The sequence below is a fragment of the Amblyomma maculatum genome, chromosome 2 (assembly GCF_055883805.1).
Source record: "Amblyomma maculatum isolate TAMU_Amacu chromosome 2, ASM5588380v1, whole genome shotgun sequence".
NCBI lineage: Eukaryota > Metazoa > Arthropoda > Arachnida > Ixodida > Ixodidae > Amblyomma > Amblyomma maculatum.
In genome coordinates, this window is record NC_139345.1 from 57,952,185 (window position 1) to 57,977,548 (window position 25,364).

At 47.6% G+C, this 25,364-nt stretch overlaps 2 protein-coding genes across 4 annotated transcripts in view; one reads left to right on the forward strand and one right to left on the reverse strand.

Moving 5' to 3' along the window:
- The window catches only part of LOC146198723 (uncharacterized), a 321,357-nt gene that overhangs the window by 191,061 nt on the left and 104,932 nt on the right, over positions 1–25,364 (forward strand). The gene's annotated exons all lie outside the window — the stretch shown is intronic.
- On the reverse strand, positions 16,775–23,542 carry LOC146198725 (V-type proton ATPase subunit E-like). The gene is made up of 3 exons (XM_084592635.1): positions 23,256–23,542; positions 21,715–22,002; positions 16,775–17,266 (listed from the first exon to the last, which is right to left on the reverse strand). Exons 1-3 carry the CDS (start codon positions 23,499–23,501, stop codon positions 16,952–16,954), a joined length of 849 nt encoding a protein of 282 aa, XP_084448761.1. The 5' UTR covers positions 23,502–23,542; the 3' UTR covers positions 16,775–16,951.

Consider the following 25,364-nt stretch of genomic DNA (forward strand, 5'->3'; position numbering starts at 1 on the left):
GGGATGTCCACATTTACTTCCCCACCCCCCTTGCTTCATCCTTATTCGACCTTGGGCGGGCAACTCACCCCTTCTCTTGCCCTTATGCACTATACTCGGACCAGTCTTCGTAGCCTCAGTCAGCATCGCATGCAGGTGGCCACACCAGACCCACCTTTTACGAGAAGAACCCACCTCACCCGAAGTCAAGAAGTCTTTTTGAATAAGCTCATCGCCCATGCGGCTTACACGCCACGTATTATGGTCCGCTGGCGTCAGTATAAGGAGAAAATGATTACGTGCCCCCACTGTACGACTCTAACCTGCGGCGGCATATCTCATTTACTTTGGGAATGCCCTGCTTTTTCTACTGGACGCCCCGAGATCGAACCCTACCGCCTGAACTACCGTTCCCTTCTAGAAACTGATGCAAACACACAGATTATATTTGCCAAGTATGGCTCGCTTAGTGGCCTGGTTAGAGCAATGTGATTCGAGTGACGACCTAAACAATGAAGATTATGTCTACTCCCCTTTATCCCCATCCATGGCCATGAGCCTTCCCATTCAATAAAGGACATTCAATCAATACAGACATACCGGGGGGAAAGGAGCCTCCGCCGCTAAGACCCCGGACCTGGAAGGCCGGGAGCAGCCGCCCTCACAACCAACCCGCGCATTTCCTTTCATATCAACCAATTTATCAGTCTTAATTTACACCTCGAGTAGTAGTCAAACTTAAACTCTAAAAAAGGCGTCTGTTGTGGCTCCCAGGTCACAATATGGGGCTGACACACATTACCGGTCATCACACTACTCACGGTAGAAAGGCTCACGATCACGTGGAAGTCCAAGAACCCATGAGAACAACTAGAATTCCGCAACCGCACACGTGTGACAGCTCGACAGTCTCGTGAAAACACTGATTGTCTGTTGCTTCTCCCCTTATTCTGTAACCACACTTTTCTAATACTACTTACTGGTTGCGCTATGAACGTTGCATTCGATATTTTACCGGCGCTGCGACAGGGGACGAGGAACAAGAAGAGACAAGACAAGCGCTCGGACTAACAATTGAACGTTTGATGAAACATACAAGGAAATATATTCTCACATGACAACCAGAAGCGCATGCGCTATCCCTTCCCAACAAAGAAACCAAAACATACAGCTATGGATCCAAATATGACAGTTCACAATCACTGATAATTACTGATCGAAGATGAACCAACTAGCTCAAATCTCTATGTTAGAACGTTACATTACAGCAGGAGCAGGCCTTTGGTACTGAGTACCAGCCTCGACAGCATAATCTTTTGAGCGTGAGCACTACTCTTCATACTGCAACTAGCCGATGGACGCCGTAGTGGAGGGCTCCGGAAATTTCTACCACCTTAGTTGAAAGTCACTCACATTCGCGTTTGACCGACCGACCGACCGACCGACCGACCGACCGACCGACCGACCGACCGACCGACCGACCGACCGACCGACCGACCGACCGACCGACCGACCGACCGACCGACCGACCGACCGACCGACCGACCGACCGACCGACCGACCGACCGACCGACCGACCGACCGACCGACCGACCGACCGACCGACCGACCGACCGACCGACCGACCGACCGACCGACCGACCGACCGACCGACCGACCGACCGACCGACCGACCGACCGACCGACCGACCGACCGACCGACCGACCGACCGACCGACCGACCGACCGACCGACCGACCGACCGACCGACCGACCGACCGACCGACCGACCGACCGACCGACCGACCGACCGACCGACCGACCGACCGACCGACCGACCGACCGACCGACCGACCGACCGACCGACCGACCGACCGACCGACCGACCGACCGACCGACCGACCGACCGACCGACCGACCGACCGACCGACCGACCGACCGACCGACCGACCGACCGACCGACCGACCGACCGACCGACCGACCGACCGACCGACCGACCGACCGACCGACCGACCGACCGACCGACCGACCGACCGACCGACCGACCGACCGACCGACCGACCGACCGACCGACCGACCGACCGACCGACCGACCGACCGACCGACCGACCGACCGACCGACCGACCGACCGACCGACCGACCGACCGACCGACCGACCGACCGACCGACCGACCGACCGACCGACCGACCGACCGACCGACCGACCGACCGACCGACCGACCGACCGACCGACCGACCGACCGAGTGACTGATTGATACGTGCTAAAGAAATGGTTTCAGCTGCAATTCGTGCCTTTGTGATTGTGCGCTTCGATTATTTTCGGCCATGTCGCGTTCTTCAGCGCGAGCCAAGATAATAGTTTTGGAGCTTACTAATACTACTTCACCTCAAATGAAGTGTGACCGCCACAGCCAGATGGATCTTGCGAAATTTACTGCTCGGCAATTTATTGCTGTATAGCTACTCAGCCGATATAGCTGTGGCTGGTAAAAGAAAACTATTTATAAATTCAGCCACATGGGGAAGAAGATCATCTAGGGCATGAGCTAAGTTGTCACATCCCGTGTGCGTACAGACAAATCGATGACGTCGGCGAAAGGGCTCGCAGGAACAAAGAACGATCGGAGTACACGGAACAAACGGAACGTACCGAACAAAACCCACAATGTTTATTCCTTTTCCTGACATAAATGTACTATTAATACACCTCCAAACCACAGCGATTGCACGAGCGGCATTTGCCAGAAAATAAAAGTATCAATGACGTCGAAAACTATTTTTTTGTGAAAACATGTCTCGGTGGCGAACATATCGAGTGGGACGATTCAAAGTCCCATTTGCAGTGGTTTTGTTCTCCCGCGGTAGATATATTGATCCACTGCGAACAGATTTAGCCACGACACCTAAGGGCTGGTTTTTCGATGCGCTGTACTGGTAGAGACGCACGCGTCAGCTTTCTGCTGACGTGGCGCTAGGACGGGCGCTATCACATGCATTTTTATTCCGAACGCGTAGAGCCTCCCTCTGCGCGGTCTCACTCACCATAGAGAACTTTCATTCGTTTTGCTTCTTCATCTATGACAACAAAGGAGCTTAAAGGCAGGGGGATGTCGAAGGCTCCAACACCGGCATAGCACCCATCAAAAGCAGGGCAAACAAGACTGGCAACAAATCTTGACTAAAGAAAACAAAGTGGCCATAGCGTTTTGTCGTAGCTAGGAATAAACTATAAGAGCGGATCGTTTTACCTGCGATCGTTGGTCGTTTCGCAACACGTTGACCACGCTGCAATCACCGCAGTAGAGCTACACAATGGCGTGCCCAAAATACACGCGAGTCGTTAGGGAAGCAACGAATTGCGATGCCAATTTAGCTATTGATCCATGTCCTAAAAGGTAACAGTGTAGTACCAAGGCTTGCTGGCAAGTCATCGTTATGCTGGCCTTCCTATGGAACCCAAGGTAAAACGGTGTGAGCGATTGTACTGCGTCTACAGGTATGCTCAGTGAGCTGTGGGCAAAGAAAAGAAGTGCACTGCAGGCTACGTCTGAGTCATGTCATTAATTGGTTGGCTTGGTTTGTGAAGTTTAACGTCCCAAAGCGACTCAGGCTATGAGAGACGCCGTAGTGGAGAACTCCGGAAATTTCGACCACCTTAGGTTCTTAAACGAGCACTTACATCGCACAGCACACGGGCGCCTTGCTTTTTGCCACCATCGAAAAGCGGCCGCCGTGGCCGGGATTCGATCCCGCATTCTTGGGAACAGTAGTCGAGCGCATATGTCATTGATTGCTACAAGTGTTCTATCGCATTCACAGCTAATGTTTTAGACTACTGACGCTCACACACCTTTTGCTGGAATAACAATTTCCTCGGGGCAAATCCTTGCCCTCGATGTAAGGTAATGATAGCCAGCCTGCACAAAGTGCAGATGTCAGCTACCTTGTCATTTGACGCGAATTCCAGAGGGCCCGAAGGTAAACTGGTATCAGTAGCAGTACCTGTTCATCAACATATAAGCACTACGCTCAAAACAGAAGTGCGTGTTTTGATGGAAACAAGGGCAATATGTCGAGGGAAAGAGAGGAGGGAGCAGGGAGGGAGCTCTACGTTTACTAAATTTCTTATGTCCTCATAATCTCAAGCATTCAGATGCAGCTAACCTCTTTCGTTTTTCGTGCGGCATTAGTCAATGGCGGTAAGCATTGAGCAAAGTTTTGAAATGGCAGTGCGTTGAAACCTTGACCATGTGTTGTATTTTCCTGATCACAAAATCAGTCAACCTTTCTGCATTTATTTAACCATTACTTCGTCCTTCATCACATACCCCATTGATGCCGTGACTCAATAAATATTGCTTATATAATTTAAAAATATATTCTGTTTCCACATAGTCATTGCGTTTCTATTGAGACCTATTCGCCTCTTGATCACAGGATGTGAGATCAGCGAAATTGCACTGACTTGCAGTGCGTTTATGGTTACTGCAGCCATCCTATACCAAACTAGTCCCGTAGCAATCTCAGGTGAGCAGTTAGTTCTCATTCGCGATATATGGCGACTGGAGATGCCTCGAACGCTTGACAGCTGGCAACTGCCCCGCAGAGCAAAAAGATAATATTACAACTACGATTCACTGAATAATATTCTTAAAATCGTATAACGTAATGAACCTACCGGGGTTTAAAACTATCCCCGTGAAGTCGTACCCGCTTTCTTCCTTGTGAAGTCTACACTCATCTTAGTGGAGGAATCGTGGAGGCTTTCTTTCGGTCCGGAAATGGGAACGGTTTTGAAACGCGCAATGCTCTGAGAAAACTCTTGCTTGCTTTGCGCTAGCAGAGGCTTTGCGTGCATGAAGCATTTCGGTAATATAGTCGACAAAAAAGGTCGTTGCCGGAAATTATTCCGTCCAATAAATTTTGTACGTAGACGAGTGACACTTAAAACCTCTCAGAATTGCACCAGCAATGCGCCAAAGTCCGTCACGTTTCAAAGTAAGGCGAGAAACGACAAAAGAGCAAATACAGAAAAACCTCGCGCACTTGAAAACCTCTTCGTACAGATCAGTCGGTGAGATTCCCGTAACTCGAGGCAGAATTACAGGGGAGAAACGGACGCAGGCATTTTAATGGTGCGCACGCTGGAACAACGGCGTATTTTAGCAAAGAAGCATCGTTGTTCCTTACACTCAACACGAAAAATAAACCCAAGAAACTCAACGTAAACCCAGAAAAGTCTTATCCACGATTCTGAAAACAACAATCTCCTCTTTCTTTACCTGCCCGCCTTTCTACGAATCGTTCCTCATTGCGTGTTGCGAGAAAAGTAGAAAAAGATATCATGGAGAGCAATGGCAATTTCTGGAAATAGGGGGGAGACGCCATAGAACCGCTCACCCATCACACCCACACGCCCGCAGCCATCAATTCCCAGCAGTGATCAGAGACAGCCGTAAGGCCGGTTGATTATACGTCTGAAAACGCGGTGAGGGAACAAAATATTTAGCCCGAAATAATGATCAACCACAGCGATTACATTTCATTCATTACTTGAGGACTAGTTTACTCTGTCGAGTTCTTGGAGTCCGAGCTCAGTCAGCCTGCGAAGCGAAAGAAGGCCGTCGTTTATTCTCCCCCTTCCACTGGCCTTTTTTTTTTTTTTTTCCTAGTGCTTTTTGACATGATTGACAGAGAGCACGGCCGGTTGTATGGGCCACTGTCATGCACTTGCTTGCTTGTTCTGAACCGAAGATTGCCCACATAGGTCCAATCATGGGTATACGGTGCAGAGGTCTCGACGCACCTTGAGTTTACTTTTAAAGTGTTCACTTTTATCTGGAGACGCAAGAAAAAGAATTTGCAAAGATTCGCAGAGTCCGATTCAGCACTTAACGACGCGCAGTGTGCTTACTGTCACGCTGTTGACGTCTAGTGCCCTCTCATGAATGGTGCCGTAGAAATTCGGAAGAGGCTGTAATGTACTGCTTCAACCGGTGTATGAGCGACTCAACAATTGCTTTTACAGACTGCAGGCTTCGTTTTCATATAGTGTTAAATCTGCAGCCATGTTGAGATCTTCAGTATGGGTTGTGTTTCATTCTAAATAAATAAAAGAAGAAACGCATTCGCAGCGCTGATGCTTTGGCATGAAGAAACGTTCCGGCCACCTGGTTCCTATAGGGAGTGTGCTATAGTGCTATGCACAGTCGTGCATTGCTTCCCAGTATCTTACTGCTTCAAGCTGTGTGGTGGCATGCTCAATCATTTTCAACGAGTGAATTGTTCATACTTTTCTTATACTTTATATCCATGACCATTCCCAGCCTGGAAGCCATCTGCTAGCATTTGCTTGCTGAAGTGATAATGGCAATTTGTAGTTGCACAGCTTGAGCGAGACGATGTTGAGACAGGACATCACGTAGACAGCTGGGACGCGTCGTTCTCCTATCACTTGCCGTACGATGCTAAGAATGTGTGCAAGAAATGCCGTACTTGCTCTTCTTAAGTAAATGAAGCATGCACAGTATAATACAACAAGGTGTATTCTCTACACCTTCATAGTGATATCTTGTTGAATTACGTGATTGTTTTTCCAAGCTGCCGTAAAGACTTCAAGCGGCGTGTGCCGAATGATTAGCAGTGCAGAATTCATTGACAACGAAGTTGAGTTTGACCCGATCACTTGTGGATGAATTTTCACAAGGAAGGCATTCGCCGGAAGCTCAATGGTAGAGCCTGCGAGCACTCATGTCCACTAAACAGCCCCCTTTATGTGAACGCGACGAGAAGGGGTGAAGGGTGGCAGTTCCTGGCCCTACGGGGCTGGGACGGTAGGTCAACGCCGCTTGCGGCGGGGGCTAGCCAGCCACCGAATTTGTATCTGTTGTACACCGTCATTGCGCCCGCCACCGCTTAGATGGTGGACGACGGCTGTTGCGACATGCGTATTTCTCTACCTCTTCTTTTTCTTTCTTCTCTGCAGCGGAGGTGGCTCAGCTACAGAGCCAGTAGCAGGCCCGTGCACTTTCTTTTCCTTCTTCCTACAGCCACAACAACAACGACGCCGACGAGAAGGCATGGCGATCAACGAATCTTTCATTTCTTCCCTGTAACTTAGCCTTCCCTTCACCGTCGACATGTTTTCGAAAGGTTACAACAGGTGCTCCCATCATCACGCTAGAAGTGATTCACTGCATGTAAGAGTTGGCCCGTCGCAGTGCCCTCATGGGGCTAGGAAATGCGACGAAATTTTGTCGAATTATGTTGCATTCGTTCAAACTCCGCAGCTCTCGGCGCGTCCTACATGTAATTCTTGATAGCGGTTACGCTAAGTGCTTGAACTAAGTAAGTCCGGCTTCTTTGTATTCCTTCGCTGAACGCCAGGCGCCCAAAATAGCAGCGAGAACGCGCCTGCGAACAACATGTTGTCGACACCATGCCTTTCCTCTGAGATGTAAACTTTTCGCCACTTAAAGGCCAGGTGGGAACGAAAACACGCTCGAAGACAACACTTCGCAGGCACGCGCCCTGCGCGTCGCCTCAAAGTGGGAGAAAGCGCTGCGAAATTTATTGCACTGTTGATATCTTGGCTACACAAACCAAGGTGTGCTTCCGTTTGTGCCGGCGCGCTGAGGCTGCTAACGACGACTTGGGGGGCCCGACCGCTCACTCGAGTGTGATAGAGGCCGCGAGCCGGTTATCACTGGATACCAATAGGAAGTAATATAATTTAACTCTGAGGAAACAGTTTCGTGTTTCCATCTGAGAAACAAAGTTCGTCTGAGCTATATTATTCTTTATTTTAGATTTAAGATACTTATTCAAGTCGAGTCAATAAGGAGGTCACTTTCATGATATCTAATTCAACCATTTTACTTTCCCACAGCCCCTGAGTGCGAGTTTAGAGGCTGAATTCAGAAAGAGCTCACATAACTCCTATTATACGCTGAGTGGTTATAGTAAATTATTAGTCAGATCCCACATAGGTTTTAGCCGTATGGCTGCGCTTACATTGATGTCAATGAGTAATTACTCTCTTGTTGCAAAGAACGTTGCAGCTACTTTTGTCTGTGTGGCGCTGGGCTCAACATCTGAGTTCTTCTGAAGTAAATAAAAAAGGAAACAGCTCCACAGGGCGAAATCGTGTGCAAGAATGAACGGTACGATCCTTTTTCAATGAACAACGAAAACGGAATTCGACTAAACGTGCACATTGAGGGAGAAAAAGGGAGGTGAGGGGGGGGGGGGGGGGGGGGGAGTATTGGCATCGCAGTTTAATGAGATCACCGAAAGGTTCGGGTAAGGTTAAAGACTCGCAAGCAGGTACGCACGCGTCGGCGTATTCGGACAGGGAACATTACCGGGCCATTCTCCGAACACGGTTTCTCCGTCGTCAGTTCTGCGCAGCACAGTCGAATCTGAAACTCTAAGCAGTAGCGAGCCGCCCGAGCGGAGAGACGGGAACTCGAAATCTCGAATTTCGTTGTTTTTTGGGGAAACTAATGAGAACGCTAGTTCCTAAGTTGTACTCCTAGCCCCTTCTGACATGTGTCCACAACAGGGTACGATAGGTATCAGCAGTGTGCATGCAGCAGGAGAGTACAAATTTCAACACTATTGTGGCATATCTCATCTACTCTGGGATTGCCCTGCTTTTTCTACTGAGCGCTCCGAGATCAAACCTTACCGCCTGAACTACCGTTTCCTTCTAGAAACTGATCCTAACACACAGAAGATATTTGCCAAGTATGGCTCGCTTAGTGGCCTGGTTAGAGCAATGTGATTTGAGTGACGACCTAAACAATGAAGATTCTATCTACTCCCCTTTACCCCCATCCATGGCTATGAGCCTTCTAAATCAATAAAGGACATTCAATCAATCAATTACGGATGAAGTTTATCGAGCGCTCTGTCTATACTGCAGCTGTTCGAACAAACGTCTCAAACAACGCCCATAGAGTTAACGACAATGAGCTCTACTGCGTCCTAATATGAGCGTACATCACTGTACTCTTTTTACACACTGCGGGAAAACCCGAATTTGATACTACGGGCGTACTTACTACCGGCAGTATGTTCCTTTTCTCATATGTTTCGAATATTTTTTTTTTTTTTCAATAACACTGTGTCAACACCTGGAGCTCGCCTCTGCAGTGCTGCCGGTAAATTGCGTTTTCGATTAGGGCAAGCCGCAATAGAGAATCGAGAAAAAGCCATCCGGGCATGTAGTGACAGCTCTGATAAATAATTCGAGCCCTTCTTTTCATTATTGAAACGGTCAATTTCACTGGACTGAGCGCAGGGAGTCTATGGGCATCTATGGGCTGACCATCTAAATGGGCACATATAGGTCCACCGTTTCTTTTCGAATCACATTGCCGGCGCTCCAGCTTTTGTCATGCCGCATCTAACTGCATCGCCGCAGTGCGCAGAGACGCGAGCTTATAGGGACGTAGAAATAAAGTACAAAAGAGAACGCAGTGGAAAACGGCCGTCTGGAAAAGGACGCGGGGTCTCCGTGTTACGACCGGATCCCCAGCTCTGCAGCCACATGCCTGGTTTACGATCCCAGCCTTGCGAGCAGCTGGTACGAGAACGTGCATGACAAAGAAAGCCTTCGCATGCATCGCATTAGGAGCGCTGACGAAAGGAAGGATCACTCCCCCCCCCCCCTCCCCCTTTCCTTCTCTCCGATTGAGCCAGAGGTCGTTACGCGGTTCGGTATGCAAGAGAGGGCCCAGAGAAAGGGGGGGGGGGGGGGGGGGTACACGCGTTCAGGGCATGCACTGCTGGTGAACATGTCGGGCTTTTACGCAGCCCCGTGTTTCCTTCTAATTTCCCTGCCTCAAAGTATCCTAATGAATTCGACGAGATGCGGTGTTCCAGTCGGCGACTGGAGGGAAGATGCTATTAGGGTCGGGGTTGGATTGTAAAGGGCGGAACAGTGAGTGCCGCTGCAGCGCGTCGCTTTAGTTCGGCGAACTGTTGGGCGCCAACCGCACGAACTGCCTGCACGAGTTGAGTGCTCAATGTGCTGTTCATTCGCCACTCAGCGGTTACGAAATGTTTAGTCTCGTCAAGAGAACAGGTGAGGCTCCGTGGCGCAAGATAGACGGATACCGTAGACATTCTACCACAGGCGCGGCCTAACGGCAACAAATAGTACTAAGCTATGCATAAAGTATGTGCACGTGCATTTGAAGTATCCATTCCAGTTAACAGTGAGCTTTTTTTTTTTTCTTCTGGCATCTGCAATAAAAAAAAAGGTTTAAGACTATTACAGGTCTAATTCCTGGGCAATAATGTTATCAGGAAAAAGTTGAAGATTCGTGTGCACCAGACATTGACACTGCATACGTTTAGCTTGCCGGAGACCTATTAGCGTAGAAGTACACCGGGTTATCGGAACCACCTTACACAGGAGCAGCTGCCGTGATTTCCCTCACCCCTGTCAATGAGCATGCGCAGGAGGGGTCCGTCATACCGGTATACGTATACGCTAGTACGTCTCCGGCAAGCTGAATCTCTCTACTGCCTCTTGACGATATGATCGCCTCAGCCGTACGTGGTTTGTTTAGAGCCTGCTACGTCACTGCTCATATTGCTGCAAAATTTCGCACAGTCAACAACAAGTGGGTGTGATCAATCATCCATTGGGGCGTAGTGTAGCGCATCAACAGACACAGGAGAAATGTTCTGCAAATCATTGGCAATAGGCGAGGGCGTGTAATTCGCCTTAGTAACGAACTCTAATACACCCTGTATCCTCCCCAAATACAAACTGTACGAGAAGAAGCCAGGCGTGACTTACATACTGTAGACCTGCCCCAACTATTGGGGGCTGGGAGGAGGCTGCCTTGGGAGTTTGGAAGCTTGGAGACTCAAAGACCAAAGGGCGCTTGTAGCAAGAGCAAGGATAGCAACGGTAAACGTCACGAGCTAGACTCCGCCCACACATCTCTCTCTCCCCAGTGTCAGTTTTCCATTCATTCATACAGCACTTCACGAAGCATGAAGGAGATCCATCGCTTCTTATTCATACCTCCACCCCTTTCCTTCTATCGGAGTTCCTATGCATATCTTGAATTAACCGCTTGTTGGTTGGTTTGTGGGGTTTAACGTCCCAAAGCGACTCAGGCTATGAGAGACGCCGTAGTGGAGGACTCCGGCCACCTGGGGTTCTTTTTCGAACCCCAGGTGACCACCTGGGGTTCTTTAACGTGCACTGACATCGTACAGCACACGGGCGCCTTGCTTTTCGCCTCCAGCGAAAAGCTGCCGCCGAGGCCGGGATTCGATCTCGCGTCCTTGTAGTGCATCGAATTATTCTCGCTGTTCTACACCTCCGATCTAACCATATACGCATTTAGAGCGACTGCGGAGGCCCTGAAAGCTCGCTGGTGTTCGTATAAATATTTCATCAAAACCACTGACTGAATCCTGTAAAAGTACGCCTTCAGGCTGGCAATCCGCACAGATAGGTGCCAAGAATGCATGCGTTTAGGCCTGAAACTGACAGATTAAAACCGGTTATTTTCTTGTGTGCTTTAGTCTTCACACATAGAACGTCCCTGCGCATGAGCAGTCCCCACCGCTCGAAATTTCATTGGCATAAAAAATCGAGTGCGCTGAATAACGCGATCAACTACTCGCCAGTTAAGAGACGACGAGTCTTTGAAGTGAAAGTCAGCCAAATATTGCTCTCTCGAAAACCTGATTATATCTCTTTTTCTGCTTCATATTTTTCCTTCAGAAAAAAGCGCACTTATCGACATAAGCACTTTCGCACCATCTGATTCACACTCGTGACGTCTTTACCGAATAATGAAAGTTGCCTGGTTGTTTTTAAACGATCGGTGGTGTGCGTAGCCGCCGAGATCCCTGCTTAGGAGTCGACTTTGACGCGCGAATTTTACTGGTGAGATTAGCCGGTGATGGCGACACTATGGTATCTTTTCTTTTGTCGATTTTAGTGGCTTAGAATAGTTTCGTTTTTGAAAAAAAAAACTGTGTCTGTGTCACTAGGAAGCGGTATATTCTCTATACAGGCCAACTACATCAAGTTTATCCTCAACAGCTATTTAGAGAGAAACATCAGGCTTCAACGCATTGCAGAAGCAGTCACTTTACATAGATACGTCGAAATCAAGAGTTTTTTAAAGTTTTCGCTGAAACTACTACTAAAGCCAGTAGTAAGAAACGTTTCAGAAGCAAAGATGGACGCAGAAAAAAAAAAGAAACATTTCAAAGCCGGTAATGTATTGACGTTATAGATCTTCGTTAGATTCCAAGGGAGGGTAGCAATTAGCGAATGCTTAAATGCTCAAAGTTCTACCACTCCTCGGCGCTTCAATTTTAACTCTAACTGCAAACGACCGCTGTGCAAGATGTGGGAGTAAAGATAGTTTGTTTGTAGCAAGCGCTGTGCTAGACAACAAATACCAACAAGAAAATGTGTTCCAAACCACTTCAATCACATTTTTCTAAATCCTCCTGCGCGTTCTCGTGCTGTGCAAGTGAAAAAGAAATAACTGTTCGGAAGATTGCGTTGAATCCGCACCTGTCGTTTTCCCGTGTATCCTGCGTGATAGGAATTGCGAGACTGTGCAGAGGTACTCGCATGAGATGCCTTGAACCAGCTTGTGGAGTTCTGAGCATGCATAAAAAAAAAAACTGCACGCAATTCGAACGAGGAAGACAGTGCGAAGCCTTTTCTCACAGGAGCCCGTGGTGCGTAATTATTTGGGTGGCAGCACCGAAGCAACATGGCGTATGTGGATGCAGTGCAGAACATAGAAAGAATGACCGACATGCCATCGTTTTTAGAAAAACACTGCTGCAACTTCCACACCGTATTGCGTATTAATCGCAAGACTGGTAACTCATTATCGCTACAAGCGTTATATTCTGGAACGTTGGAGTTCCATTTCGGAATGCTCGCCTTCCATTCATCCATCTCTCTCTCTCTCTCTCTCTCTCTCTCTCTCTCTCTCTCTCTCTCTCTTGCAATAGCATTAAACTTTTGCCGTTCTCGCCTAGGACGTCATTGCTGACATCCTCAAGAGAGTGGCGCCAGTTAGAAAGGGTGTCAGTAAGTGGACGCTTCCTCGCGACTGTATTGCTGCTTTGAGTTATTTTGCATGTTATTCTTCGAAGCTATACTGTTTTTGTCAGCACTGAATTTTGTAATACCTTGAAGGCAATCTCACCGTATTGCCAATTTTTTTTCGCGTCTTTCAGTAATAGAACTGACTTTATTAGCATTCACGCACATTGTACTGCCCAGTTCCGATATGGGTACTTATCTGTACGGAGGAGGAGGAGAAGCGATGGCGAAGAAAAAAATATTAAAATGCATAGCGCTGCAGGCAATCAAGTGTATCTCTCCAACGCCGTAGTAATCGTAAGAAGGGAAACTGTATACAAAGCGAAATTTGCAGCCGCAACAGAGGGAGGCTCCCGCCATACAGTAAGAGCGATTTTTTAAATTCCGAAATAAACCGAAATTGGCAGTTGAGCTCACACAACGGTCGTTTCTAAAGTGTCTTGCTGCCTATAGGATATCAGCGAGCTCGACGTCTCCAACCCGATGTCGAGCCAAAGTTTTGCCTGATTGCAAGCGAGGCCCCGAACCAAGAAGTCTCCGCATACACACAAGACCGGCGCCGCACGGCGCCTATCCCAATCCCGTTTTCGCTCGACCGCACGCGAGAAACAAATCACGCCGCCTCACTGACATTTTTGCGGCTACGAATCGGCAGCAATCTCGAAAGGCACGCCTTGCATTCGACTGCGAAAAAAAAAGAAAAGAAAGAAAAGCGACGAATCTTGCACAATGGCACTTGCGAGACGGGGATTTAGAAGTGTTGTTAATGGCACGTTGTCCACCCCTATCTTCCCATCGCCTCTCCCATTTTCTCGTACTCTTTCCTTGTTGACTACACTGCATGTGAGAGCTCATTCTTTTCGATAAAGAAGACACCATCAGTATTTCTTATTTTTTCATGCGTGTCGCTTATTTGATGCCGTCTCAGACGTCAGCACTGACACCACATTTCGCGCCGTCGTGGCGACGGTGTTTGCGCGTCTGACGTCATGCGTTGACACCACCGTGATGGCCCGCGCATCGGTAGCTGCCGAGTCGGCTGCTATTGCCCCATGGAAGTCAGTGTTTGAAGAGCATGACGCAGTGTCAGCGTTGAGAGTTCGCGTGAAGCGCTGCAGAACCTTTGCGTTACATTTTTCCTGCACGAGTTCGAGTGATTGACATCTGGGCCGAGTCAGCGAATTGATGAAACATCATTGATGCTCTCTCAAGGAAAACAATAATTAATAAAATTCGTATTCGCTGTTTTCAGATGTCAGCTAAACCTTCTTTAACCCTTGCTATACAAATAGACAGACAAGGAGGAGAAGAGAAGGCAGGGTTGTTAACCAGAAAGACTTCCGGTTGGCTACCCTGCGCTAGGGAGTAGATACGTCATAACGTGCTTTTCCTCCCTCTTCTTTTCCAATGTTTTGTTACTGTGGAAGTAAGCCGTCTGCTGAGAAGCTGAGTCGCTTTAGGTAGCTTCAAAAAACAAAGTAAGCTTGTTTGCACCCCATATATTATTAGAAAGTGTTGCACAAAATTTTCGACTTGATTCATACCTGCGAATATTGCCAACTCTACATCACAAACACCGACACAAACGCACGCACACACGCGCGCGCATCCAGGTGGGCCCGGGCGCACGCACTTTCGTTTCTCTCTGGGTTACTAATCGGATAATGTTCCCCTTATCACTAAGAATTATTAATAACATGTCCACATCACGATCATTAGAGTTTCAGGAGGAGCTACGGAGCTAACAGCATTCACTAGTCGTTCAAGTCGAGGAGACACGGATAATGGAATGGCATCCCAGAACAGCGCATCCAGTTGTCATTTCTGTTCTGAGTTTAGTAAAGTTACACCTTTCGAAAATGACCGTCGCAGCAATTGTTGCTTTTTGTTTTGTGCCGCCTGGTCTCCATGCTCCACCTGTCAGGCTGCGTACGCAGTGAGCACAGACTGCCGCCGCAACAAGCAGAAATATTTTGATCTTGCGTCGTCTCAAAGCCATTCTTGTGCGACACACTAAAAAACATCCGCTGATGTCCTCACATATTACGCTCATTTTCAGTGGCGATAAAGTTGTACGCGTTCTGATGCTTAAAATGTGAAGATTGCTAAGAATGGAAGCTTATTAAGAAGAGTGCTTTCTCGTCGGAATCGCTGGCTCTTTGCCATTTTACCGTTACCGACGACGCTGAAATCGCGGCTAACCGCTGCAACCACACACGCTGAGTTTCTCCGGTCCGCCATTCGGAGACGCTAAAAGCATGAAGACGGCCCCCAGTCTGCGCTCTGTGCGCAAAAACTAAGTGTCGTATTGCGACAGCCCTATAAGCGGTGATAGTGTCACGGCATGCGTGCTGAGAGGATCCGTGGACGATGAGCTTCTGCTGAGCTCTAAGAATACAAGAATGGTTAGAGGAATTAAAAAGAAGCTATCTGCTGCTCTTGGGAGCAAATCGATTGAAGTGATGAGACATGCTCTCTAATTTAAGGCTCGAATCGCTTGCGCCATCGGCACCCAGGAATTACTACACGAAATAAAATCCCTTCCATTAGGCTGGAGTAATCTTCTTTCCAACGCTAAATCGACTTGCGTCACTAATAAAGCTACGCACGGCGTCCTGATTACTGAAGTATACGACGATAAATTGTTGCAGTAGTCTAGCCGCCACAATCAGATTTCATTGAACGCGCCTTCTGACAAATTTGTAGTTTGGTTAAAGGACTTCAGGCCATATGGTTTGCCTCTCGGAAGCGAAGAGCAGCAATGACCACTCAATCGCAGGCGAGCCAGTGACCGGTACAGATGCGGCCACATCGCAGGCACTCTATTTGTCCAATATTGAAGAGTATATATAGGCAGCGTACTGATCCAGTGTATGGCCTAGCCTGACATTACCAACACACTACCAATGGGTCGATGGTTTGAGGTGCCTGGGCTGGCACGTGCGTTTCAGTGACGTACCCTCATTTCAGTGACGTACCCTCCGCACGAGACAGCGGAGGTGGCTCAGCTACAGAGCCAGTAGCAGGCCCGTGCATTTTCTTTTCCTTCTTCCTACAGCCACAACAACAACAAGCAGGCCTGTGCATTTTCTTTTCCTTCTTCTTACAGCCACAACAACAACAACAACAGGCAAATTATAAGAGAGGAAGAGTAGGCTTTCGTCATTCTCCTCTTAAAAGACATCTAAGAGACCTTTTAATTTTTCACTAGAGGTGTAAAGCAAGGCGTCTATGCACCGTGCGATGCGAATGCAAGTTAAGAACCCTGTGTGGTAGATATTTACGGAGCCCGACACTACGGCTTCCTTCATAACCTCAGTCGCTTTGGGCTAATAATCTCTATACATCAAACCAAACCAAATATCACACAGCCACGTCGTATTTGAAAAGCGGGCGGGACGATCTAAATTTCCTAGGCCGCTGCGCCGAGGTTAACCGCATTTTCAAATTTCTGAAAACTATTACGCTAACGGCCAGGTTCTCTAATTCGAACCGAAAACCTAACTGTACGTGAAGCCTTTTCAATGTAATGTCGGGAAGGAACTTAAAAGCGCTAGAAATGCAAGCGAGGCCACTACGGTTCTACTATTTGAATTAGACGGAAAATAGATAGGTATACGTACGGCTTACACCCGTTGCGTAAATGTTGCTACTTGTGAGCAGGCGCTATCTGGGACGTGCTTAAACAATGTAGAATAATGGCTTTTATTAGTAAAAGATATGCCAATAGAACAAAAATCATTAATAAATGGTTTCCGAGGGCCCACAATCCCTCCCCCGAAAAAAAAAAACGATTTTATAGGCTGTCTAAAGACTGCATATATATAAATATTCTTTGAAGTAATTTTTGCAAAGGTAGAGAGAACGGCAACCGAGTGACCTCTAGTCCTTGTGCTTGCGGTCGGGGTTCTCCCCGAAAAGGCCCGTCCGTATCTGCGGAAGCAGGTTGTGCGCGATGAGCTCCAGGCGGCGCTCGAGCGTGTTGGACACCTTGAGTTTCCCGCGCATTGAGGTAAGCTCGACGCCGCCGCTCGAGTCGTCGGGCAGGAAGTGCTCCTTGTCGACGACCACGCTGCCCTGGATCAGGGTGTCCGCGGCGAACTTCTTGGCAGCCACGGCGAGCGCTTCCTGCACCAGCGGCAAGTCTTGGCGGCGACAGGTGATCACCACGTCCTTCTCCAGCATCATATAGAGGCCCTGCAGCGCAGGCGCATCCAGCGGCTGCATCAACAGCGGCGGACACACTGGCAGTTCTAAGACGAAAGCCTTTCTAAGAAAGGCTCATGGAACGAAATCCCGCGCGCGAGAGTTGTGCGCGAGATCTGTGCCCGAGATCTGTGCCATCTGCAGTTCCACACTTGAACCACAAGATACGCCACGCGACAGGAACGATGGTGTACCGTTCAAGCTCACACTTGCCCGAGAAAGTGCGACAGATACAGCGCCTTTCGTTTCCTCTAAACCAATTATAATTTTGTGTTGCGCTGCAACGAACGGCGATAAGAGGCTAACGATGAGAGGCAAATGATAGGAGAGGCAAATAAATTACCGGAGAGGAAGGGTATGCTTTCTCCGTTGTCTTCTTGAGACATCTAAGAGACCATCTAATTTTTTTCTTTTCTTAACGGGGAAACTTCGATATCAGGTTTAAGGCTGTTCGTTGTACGTAACTACATAAATGCGATATACTGTGGCGCTTTACAAACCTACATAGTTTCAGATGTAGAGAAGACGAGGGATAAAGAGAGCGACACAGTGACGATGACAACAAACAACCTCAAACAGCGCCAAATATCTTAAACAGAGCGAAACAAAATGGTTAAATCGCCTTTATGCTTATACAGCATCTGTTCTTTATCTCAAGAGATAGTTGACATTGTACGTTGCTTTTCCGTTTCGCTGATTTTCTCGCGTTCATTCATTAATTTCTTGTTGGTTTCTTTTACATCGCACTATCCCTTTTCTCCTCTTCGATAGCATCGAGGGTCTGCTAATAAATTACTCCAAGCGCCGGCATAAAACGCAAGCAGCCGATCCAATCTTCGAGTTGTCGATATACGTCGTAATTGCGAAACTGTTCTACAATTTGACGGAATATGAGTAGCAGCGCTGCCCGCGAAGCAGGATGTTTTATTCATTCTTTTCATTTATTGATACTGTCAACCTATGCAGGAGTGGAGAATAAACAAAATGCACATTAAAAAGGGGAGCAGATTTCAACGACTGACCAGCGAGAATTTTCGTCACGCTAGAGCTGGGCAAACTCGGCGCATTAGGAAACTCACTAAATGCTCGAGGTCAATCCGACGTCTAAACGCCGCGCAGTGTACAAATACTCAAAAAGACGGGCAATAACGTGAATTTGATCTCTTTTCTAGCCTTGAGTTTGTTCTTGAAGCAGGGACATCCTGATGTCGGAAACGAGTAAAAACATTTTGACATGTTTTGATAGATCGCACCACATAGTGACAATATTGAGAGCAGAACTCGCGGTTTAGACAAGAATTTATATCTTAAATTATTCGAGAAAGTCCTGTCTGAGCGGACGATAGGGCCACGCTGTGTTCCCTCATTACGTGGTAGATGCCTTGACTGTCTCAGGTGGACGCACCACAGTTCAAGACTATGCTCTAACGTCATACTGACGGCTATTTTCGTTCATAACAATTTAAAGTAGCGCATTGTTTTTATTTTCAATATATTGAAAAATTTTTTATTGTTTAATCTTGCTTGATCCTCTTTCAGATGCTTTCGAAAACGAAACCATGCGAAGCGCACGAACGATGAACAACTGCACCACTGCTATATTCGCCGTGGCCCTGTCACAAAATCTACTCTGGTACCTGTGGTAAATATCCCCAGGTTTTTTATACTGACATGTTTATTACAGCTGCCTTCCTGCTTGCTTTCAGTTATAAATTTACCCAAATCTGTGCATCTTGGTTAATGCCACTATTGCCACTGCACGTCGCCTAGGCGGCAATCTTGTGGCCGTATGGGGTCTCTATACAAACTGCACATCGTGTCCTTGATCTCAGGGTTTACAGATGCCCTCAACCTCTGAAAAAACAATTAGACCACCGCATAGAAAAAAAATGTATGTTTCGAATTTTTGTGCTGTTTTCTCAGCGCTAGAGCCGAATATTCGTTAATGTGGGCAAGGACCTTTTGACTGAAGCAAGAAAAAAAAACCATAACCAATAAAAGCTCGTAGGCTGCCCTTTAAGCTGGAGTGGGTGTCCAAACTAAAGTAGTATTTGTCACAATTCCTTCGTAATTTTGTTTAAACACACTGAAACATAAATATTGTGCGTTTATCTTTTAATTAATTCCAGTAGCGAACACTTTATTTTCACCGCCTGTAATTTTCCCTTTTTTTAATGTCATTAAGCAACCCCGTTTTAGTAATAGAGAAGAGATATTCAAGCAGACTTATAAATCGTGGGAGTTGGAAAACTACGACTCAAACTGGATATTTGCAGACGGAGACGCGGCCTATGGGTCATGCTTTCAACTATTGGGGGCAGTCTCAAGCTTTTCTATCTCTGCCGAACAGTTCGAGAATACCGCGATTGACGTGACAGCCTGCTAACATCCAAGTGTTTTACTCTGACGCACCTACCACGCACGCACTTTCGTGACTGATATAATCAGAGTTCCAGTTGACAGATTATACACAGCGTCTCGCGCTTTCGGTTTTAATGTTCACTATCCGCACCCTTGCCAAAAGGCGTCGGTACACAAGGATGAAGAAATGACACGGTTAAACAAGATCCACTATGAACCACGAAAGACAAAACATGCCACATTGTAAAGCAGGTTGCCTCTAGGCCATGTGCCAAGTCTCAGACTGCACGTACGCGTCTAGACAAATCGACCACATCGACCAGCAGTGAGCTAGCACGCTGGTCGCACGAGTTAACGTAGAACAAACGTGGTCTGGATGGAAAGAGACCCAATGCGGAACCTGTTTACATCGTTTTAAGTACGCCCGAAACACATATCAGAGGGGAAAACAAATGAAATTCGAGCGAGCGCGTCGACTGGTACCTCCCACAGCCTCCGATACTCGGCTGGGCGTGATAGAAATATTGATTTTTTTTTTTTTTTTTTTGCGACCCGGTTATCCAATGCAACGAAGACGTATGATGCGCCACGATGCTTCTGTTCTTGCAAAAGCAAATAAGCAACGAGCAGGTAGTTGTCACTAATCTCAAACAAAAGCGGAAGCGAGTGCGTGCGCGCACTGCATTTACATCGCGCCCTTCGTTTTCACCTGCAAGTAATGTTCGTACTGATTCTTGCTCCCAGATCTTTGCGCACTGTTTACCCTTGTAGCAGGGAACTGCACCCTACTGAAACGCAGGAAGTTATATTTAGCCTAACCAAAACGACCCAAGCCAAGTGCTCGCACCAAAGGGCAAGAGCCTTGTCCAGCAAGCTCCTTCCTTCCGTTCGTCTGCGTAGTGCTACAGTTTCTCGAATGTGTTAGTGCAACAATGTCTCTCAAGCGCGGAATTTCAGCACTGCGATAACTATCCACAGCAGAGAAGGAACAAACACTTTATATGCAGCACGGACAACATCTTCAGCGTACACGTTATCTTTTTCACAAACACTTAGGACGTGGGGCCGTCAAGATGGCAGAGCATAACGGTACAGAGTAAGGTGATAACTTTATCGCGTGTAAGGCGGCCACAAAGGCACCGCTGAAAAAGGGGCGCCATCCGATAGCTTTCCCTCGTGTTTGACATAACGAAAAATATTTTATCCCTGCTACTCGTTAGCTGGCAACGCAAGCCTGTGGCTGCCCAATTACTTGCTTTGCAGAGCGTCAATCGGCGACCAAAGATTATTACGGGCCACGGGAAAGCCGAAAGCATATTGCCTCTGTTGGGGACTATGCCGAAAGCTGTCGCTCTCCTTCGAAATAGAACAATGTAGAATTTCAGTTTAGTACAGCATATTTTCCTTCAGAAGCTTAACAAGAAAGTTAAAGCCCATCAGCATCATTATCGTCAGCGGGATTACGCAGTTAATTCCGGAGGAAAATTTCAGGGGAGCGCTTGTCACCTTACGTGCCGCAAGACGAAAACATTTCGGCCGCCCTACTGCGATCATTAGAAAGCCCCTGATTTCTCGAGAGACGCAGAGAGAGAGAGAGAGAAGAGGCAGATGGAGACTACCTCTCTAGCTCTTACTTCTCTCTAGAGAGAGTAGAGAGAGAGAGATGGAGAGAGGGAAGGAAGGAAGGAGGGTGGGGAGAGTGAAAGGAATATAAGGGGACGGAAAGAGAAAGAGGAGAGAGGGGGTCTCCATCTCTCTCTCACTCTCTCTTTCCCTCTGTAATCTCACTCTCACCGCCTAAAGACAGAGAAGAAAGAGAGTCTCTTTCTAATCATTACCTATCACTAACTATAACTATTCGCAGCTTTTCTCCTTCGAAAGCAAAAGCGTATTTAAACCCCTGCCACTGATGATCGCTCTGTCCAGACGAATGAAAGTCGACTTGTCGAAACGTTGTCTCAACCTGCGAACTGAGGCTTCCCCCGCCTCAACCCTTGCTCAGTGCTCTTTGAATCCCACGTAACTCATTTCGATGCCCTTCATGCTATGTCAATGCCCTTTATTTAGCTCCAGTATACCTGCAGGATGAGGCGTTCCAGGAAGGGCTTGTAGCGGTTCTCCTTCTGGGTGATGACGCTCAGCTTGGTCCGCGTCTCGGCCAGCACCTTCCTCACCTGGTCGTTCATGGAGGCCAACAGCCGCAGCCGCGCCGCATTCTTGACCTGCGACGTCTGGATCTTGCGCACGCGCTCCACTTGCTTCTCGCGCCGCTTGACCACCTCCTCGATGTGCGTGCGCGCCTGCCTCAACAGGCGCTCCTTCTCGACCTTGAACTCTTCCTCCGCCTTGGAGTCGATCTCCTTCTCCTGGGAAAATATTCGCAAATGAACGTAATCCATGTCGCCAGTTTTGGCCCGCAGCATGCGCCCCGCAGGCGATGGGCTTGCGGCTCAGGATGTCGAACTTCGTCGGGAATTTTTTCCCCCACAGCGTCACTGCATGGCCGCAAAAGTGAAAACGGAACCCGCGAACGTGTTGCAGGAAGAAGTGAAACTAAACGCCGTAAAGTAAGTGTTACATACATACGTTTTAGAGCACTGACACATTAATTCTCAAGATTAAATTTTCAGAAAAAAAAAAAAAGAGTAAGTCTAAGTCTGCATTCAACATTATATAGGTGTAACAAAAGAGAGGCTGTGTAGTAATTTCGACCACGACTTCAAGTCCACCGAAGTGAGTATTTTTTTAGGCCCTGAGAAAATATGTCTGCGAAGGTCACAACACTGAACATGCCGCCTCGTATTCTGATCCACAGCCTTGAACAAAAACCGTCACACAAGGGAAGTTGCACGTTACAGCAGATACTGAACAATTTTTTTTTTAAATTTAGCGTGTATAAATTTATGAGTAGAACTCGAAACCATCCGCAGAGCTTCAGTGAGGAGCAATTTATTAACAATGGTGGCGAGCATAACCAACATAAGCGAGACGTCAAGCAGGGTTGGCCGACACCAAGGCTTGATCGTATTATGATCGAATTCCGCTGACCTGAGTTAATGGAAACAATAACAAAAATATACAATTTATTTAATGTTAAACCCCTGCAGCAACACTGAAATGATATCAGCGCGTCTTAGCGTTTTCGCAACTCGCCAAGGTGATCCTTGTCCCTCTTATGCACTCTCCTAGAGCATCGTGAAGTCCCAGAAAGTAGAGGTCCTATTCGCCACAGAAGCAACGCCCATTGCAGAACACGAACTGAATTCGCAGCAAGAAAAACAGCATCAAAATCAATGTCACATCAGTTACCAGCACACATAGGCAGGTCAACGAAGCTTACCAGATTATCACACAACGGTCATCAAATCTGTATTCTCAACTAAAGTGAGTGCTATACACATCAAGTACGGGCTCTCGTTTAGAATATCACAGATACAATGCTTCAAAATCGAAGAACGTCGTATCATACGGTCGAGCTTTAGCCGTTTCTTGCCGAGCCTCGTGTATTGCGACTGTGAGTGAAGGTGATACGCGTGATCGAGTGAATGGCCAAAGAGCACTCGCAACGTGGTAAGTGCCAGAGGACGAACAAACGACTCAAGTGGTCGATGCTCCGTACCTTGGCGGCGCCGTCGTTGTAAATGTAGGCCAGGAGGTTCTTCATCCGCTCCGCAGGGTCGAAGCCCGTGGCGCTCGCGGTTACCGCACCCGAGCTCCCTCCAGATTTCTTCCTGTCCGACATGATAGGGCGCACTCCGGGGCCTGGCTTGGGACGACCGAGCTTAGAGAGCGTTTCTTCTTCATCTTCATCTCGTTCTCCTTTTCCCGCGTGTCCCTTCTTGGCCGTTTCCTGGACAGCCCCCATAGCGCGTGCAGCTGCTGCCGAAAGGTAAATGGAAGGAGACAACAAACAGTGTCGCGTCGCTTTCTTGCCCCGTCTTTGATAACTGGTTTCTCCAGGAGCCGGCGCAGTACTATCAGCAGACCCTTATCCGTTCCGCTCGCCTCTTCCTTTCGTCGGTTGGAACGGGTGCTCATTGTGCTACAGAAATGCAACACTACGAAACAACAAGGAAGTGTTTGGTGTTGCAAGAGTGATACGTCCGAAGAGCAGTCCCTTCGAAGCAGGTCACCAACGCGTACGCGCGGCCTCAGATTAACGCTCACTTTTTTTTTTTCCCAACGCACAGGTGCTTTTTCACTTAGCGCACACCGAATTTAGGCAACGACTGACGGCATGCGGGGGAGTCCTCAAACACAACTTGTCATAAATTAACCTTGCCAAAAAAATATGGCTCGCGCCATTGCAGGAAAATCGAACCAGATGAAACAAAACATCTACAGTTCTCTGCGTTGATCGTCGAGTTAATAATTCCCGTATGTGTCTATTGTAAATTGTAGATTCGTTTACAGGAAAGTAAATGCGCATTATCTTTCACGCTTTCTCCCTCAATACGTGAACCGCAGCGTAAGGGTAGGGGAAAGGGAGGGAGCGAGAGCGGAAAGTGAGAAAGGAGTGCCGCAGTGAATAGTAATTGATTTACAGGGAAAGTAAGGCGCAGTATATGTGACATTTTCTCCGCGGAGTACCGAATATTGCGGCAATTACACTAAGAGGCGAAACGAAATGTACAACGTTCAAGAGTGCGTAAATCGAGTTTTGCATAAGTCAGAGCACCCAGCAAAACATTCTGCATAAAATGCTGGGGATAACAATGACGAAGAAAATTGCTGTTGTTATTGCGGCACTCGTAGATATTTGATTTACGTACAGCCTGAAATTATTTTGCACGTATTTTGCAAAAACCGATTTAAATCTGTTGCATTCAAATCATTCTACGCCAAATATATACGTGTTTATCTCGCAACTACAAACACTTATCACAATAACGGTAAAAACATATATAAAGAATCATCAGAACAGAGCGTACACCCGTATCCGTAGTGGACAGTATCGCGTAGACAATGACCAACAAAAGAAGAAACGAAGTCAGGAAAAAAGAAAAGAGCAAAGGTCACAAGGTGGACTGGCTAATCACATGTCTCTCACCATTACCGACATATTAGGAACACTCACAGAACACGAGAGCGTCCTCGAGCTGCGTTGCGATATATGCAGTGGGAGCAAACGCAGAAAGCACTTGAACATCTTCGCTGGCACGTACTAATGCAACACCTGAAGCTAAAGCGTCACAACCTCGCTGCGCCGATCGTTTCATGCGCACAATGGCACAATTCCGTTAGCAGCGTGTGAGGCACGTATAGCAAAGCCTTTCAGTCGAAAGCCTGCAAAGCTTCAAAGGCAGGTGCACTAACGATGCCCATGAATCTAAACCAAAGTCAGAGATTGCTTTGCCGAAGTATATTCAAGTTAAAGGAACCTTGAACGTGCTTGCCCTGTGCATGTATTGCTAATTAGTTAGTTATACTATTCCTCTCCTGTACGCAGTGAGGATGCAGTCGAAATTTGCGTCACTCGCTGAATGCGTGCTGGTCACACACACAATCACTGACTGGCCATGCATAAGGTGCTTTGATTTCTTAGATATGTATTCTTTTACCAGGCGCAGGCACATAACTGCAGCCACGTGCGAGAAAAAGATGCAATCACGAGCATTGCAATTTTGATGACGCTGCAGATGTCACCAAAAGCAGTAATCCGAAAAGCAATATTAGTCCTGTATCGGAGTTCCAGGGCCACATAGATACGAAGCCTTTGACAAAATAT

Excerpts from the sequence above, each read along its gene's own strand:
- LOC146198725 (XM_084592635.1), bottom strand. The coding sequence starts at position 23,501 with ATGGGGGCTGTCCAGGAAACGGCCAAGAAGGGACACGCGGGAAAAGGA. Across the intron at positions 22,003-23,255 it reads ACAACGACGGCGCCGCCAAG|GAGAAGGAGATCGACTCCAA; the intron begins GTACGGAGCATC and ends ATATTTTCCCAG. Across the intron at positions 17,267-21,714 it reads TGGAACGCCTCATCCTGCAG|GGCCTCTATATGATGCTGGA; the intron begins GTATACTGGAGC and ends CCTGCGCTGCAG.